The sequence below is a fragment of the Salpingoeca rosetta genome (genome assembly GCF_000188695.1).
Source record: "Salpingoeca rosetta unplaced genomic scaffold supercont1.32, whole genome shotgun sequence".
In the NCBI taxonomy this organism is placed as follows: Eukaryota; class Choanoflagellata; order Craspedida; family Salpingoecidae; genus Salpingoeca; species Salpingoeca rosetta.
The window spans coordinates 408083-410272 of NW_004754902.1; the positions used below are offsets into that span (position 1 = coordinate 408083).

At 54.9% G+C, this 2190-nt stretch overlaps 1 protein-coding gene across 1 annotated transcript in view; it reads left to right on the forward strand.

Annotated features, from left to right (window-relative positions):
• The window catches only part of PTSG_12985 (uncharacterized protein), a gene marked incomplete at both ends in the record, with an annotated part of 4536 nt that extends 2375 nt beyond the window's left edge, over positions 1-2161 (forward strand). The window contains 6 exons of the mRNA XM_004988912.1: positions 149-218; positions 457-551; positions 880-965; positions 1130-1244; positions 1618-1713; positions 2090-2161. Of these exons, the coding sequence (XP_004988969.1) occupies positions 149-218; positions 457-551; positions 880-965; positions 1130-1244; positions 1618-1713; positions 2090-2161 (534 nt within the window). The remainder of the gene's footprint in view (positions 1-148; positions 219-456; positions 552-879; positions 966-1129; positions 1245-1617; positions 1714-2089) is intronic.
• Between the last annotated feature and the right edge of the window lie 29 nt (positions 2162-2190).

A 2190-nucleotide genomic window follows, 5' to 3' on the forward strand; every position in this document is an offset into this window, starting at 1 on the left:
GCACACACACACACACACACACACACGCATTACACACGTACACACATACACGCACATACACGCACACACACGCACACGCACACACGCACACGCACGCACGCACGCTTGCTCACGTGAACACACACATACACACCCCTTCACAATCCAGGTTGAGTTTGTGAAGAATTTTGCCGCCGAGACGCTGGCGAAGCGGCGCGTTTTCCCAGACGCTCGCGATCGTACGTTCACACACACACACACACACACACACACACACACACACACACACACACACACACACACACACACATGCAGGTGCAAACGGGTGCATGAGTCGCAATTTACTCGGCCTGCCTTGTGGTGATTGCGTCTACGCTCGGCATCATCTCTTTCTCCCGCGCACACAAACACACAAACACACACACATACACACGTCCTTCACTGATGTACCCGCACGCGCATGCTGGTTGCCTGCAGGCACGGGTGTTGCGCGCGTCACGCCCTCCACCGGCATTCCCATTCTCACACAACTCCGCAATCAGCGCCTTCTGCTCCTGCAGACAGAACCACAGGTGTGTGTGTGTGGGGGGGGGGGGGGGGGTGCTTGGGTGCTGTTTGATGGCTGCCGCTGACATGCCATTGCTTTGTTATTTATTGATATGCGTGGCGTACACAGTGCGGTCGTTATGATGACGGTGTGCACACGTGGCAGCTGTCACGTGTGTGCGTGTGCGTGTGCGTGTGCGTGTGCGTGTAAATGTGCGTGTGTGTGTATATGTGTGTCTGTGTGTCTGTGTGTTTGTGTGTCTGTGTGCCTGTGTTGGCTGTTTCCGATCCTCCCCTCATCTCTGTGAATGACATCCCGCTTTCCTTCTTCCACGCGTGAATGTCCCGACGCAGACGCTGCGCTTTGTACCGCGCGTGGTGTATGAGATTGGCAAGGCCCTGTCGAACGTGGACTGGGGCGCTGAGACATCTGTTGACACGTGAGTGAATGCCAAGGGTGTGTGTTCTGTGTGCGTGTATGTGTGTGTGTGTTCTGTGTATGTGTATGTGTGTGTGCGTGCGAACATAACCCTGCCATCACCATGAGCCCCTGTCCCACATCTCCTCACCTCCTCTCACCGCAACCACCATCATCACCATCAAGGCTGTTCACGCACCGCCCGGACCAGCTTGATGAGGAGGGCGCTGGGTTCCTCGCCACGTACCAGATTGAGGCAAACCACGGACAGTGGGCCGACCTCAGGGCTTGCACATCCCTCGTACGTCCGCACGCGCACACCTTTGTTGATGTTGAGATACACAGAGGAGAGGGAGAGAGGGGAAGAGGGGGAGAGAGAGCGTGTTTGTGTGTGTGTGTGTGTGTGTGTGTGTGTTTGTGTGTGTGTGTGTGTGTGTTTGTGTGTGTGTGTTTGTGTGTGTGTGTTTGTGTGTGTTTGTGTGTGTGTGTGTGAGAGAGAGAGAGAGTGTGTGTGTGTGTGTTTGTGTGCGTGTTTGCGTGTGTGTACGTGTTACTCTGCAAGATGTATGCTTTCACCTCAGCTGAAACACACACGTGTCAGCACTCACACAACGCCACACCTGCATACACAAACACACGAACCCCCCCCCCCCCAACCCTGTCCCAAACGTCAGGACGTACTGCTTGTGCTGGCATTTGAGTGGGAGCACGCGGCCGGCGATGCACCCATCAACTCTGCATATGTCCGCCACATCGAGACCCTCATCGAGGTACTGAGTACAATGTGGTTATACGTGTGCGTGTGTGTGTGTATGTGTGTGTGTGTGTGTGTGTGTGTGTGTGTGTGTGTGTTTGCCCCGGGCCAAGAAAGGGGTGGTCGGGGAAGCAATGTTGACTTGTGTGCCTTGGGTGTGCCCAGCCCAATTTCTTTTAAACGTTTCATCCCCCCATTCATTGGGGGGATCTCACCCTCCCCCCCCCCCCAATTTTAAACACAAAAAAATTTTTTTCCCGTTTGCCCCCTTGCAAAAAAAAAACACCTGGGCCCCGGGGGCAAGCAACTTTATCCCCTTCCCCCCCCATTCCTAAACGTCCCCCCCCCCCTTTTTAAAACAACCCCCCCCCACACCCCCCGTGGGGGGCAAGTGTCGAAGAGCCCAGTTTGTGCGCTGGGCAACCAGGGGTGGGGAACACCACGAAAAACGGCCCTGGTTTTAAAACTCCCAAAAACACAAAAAACCACACAA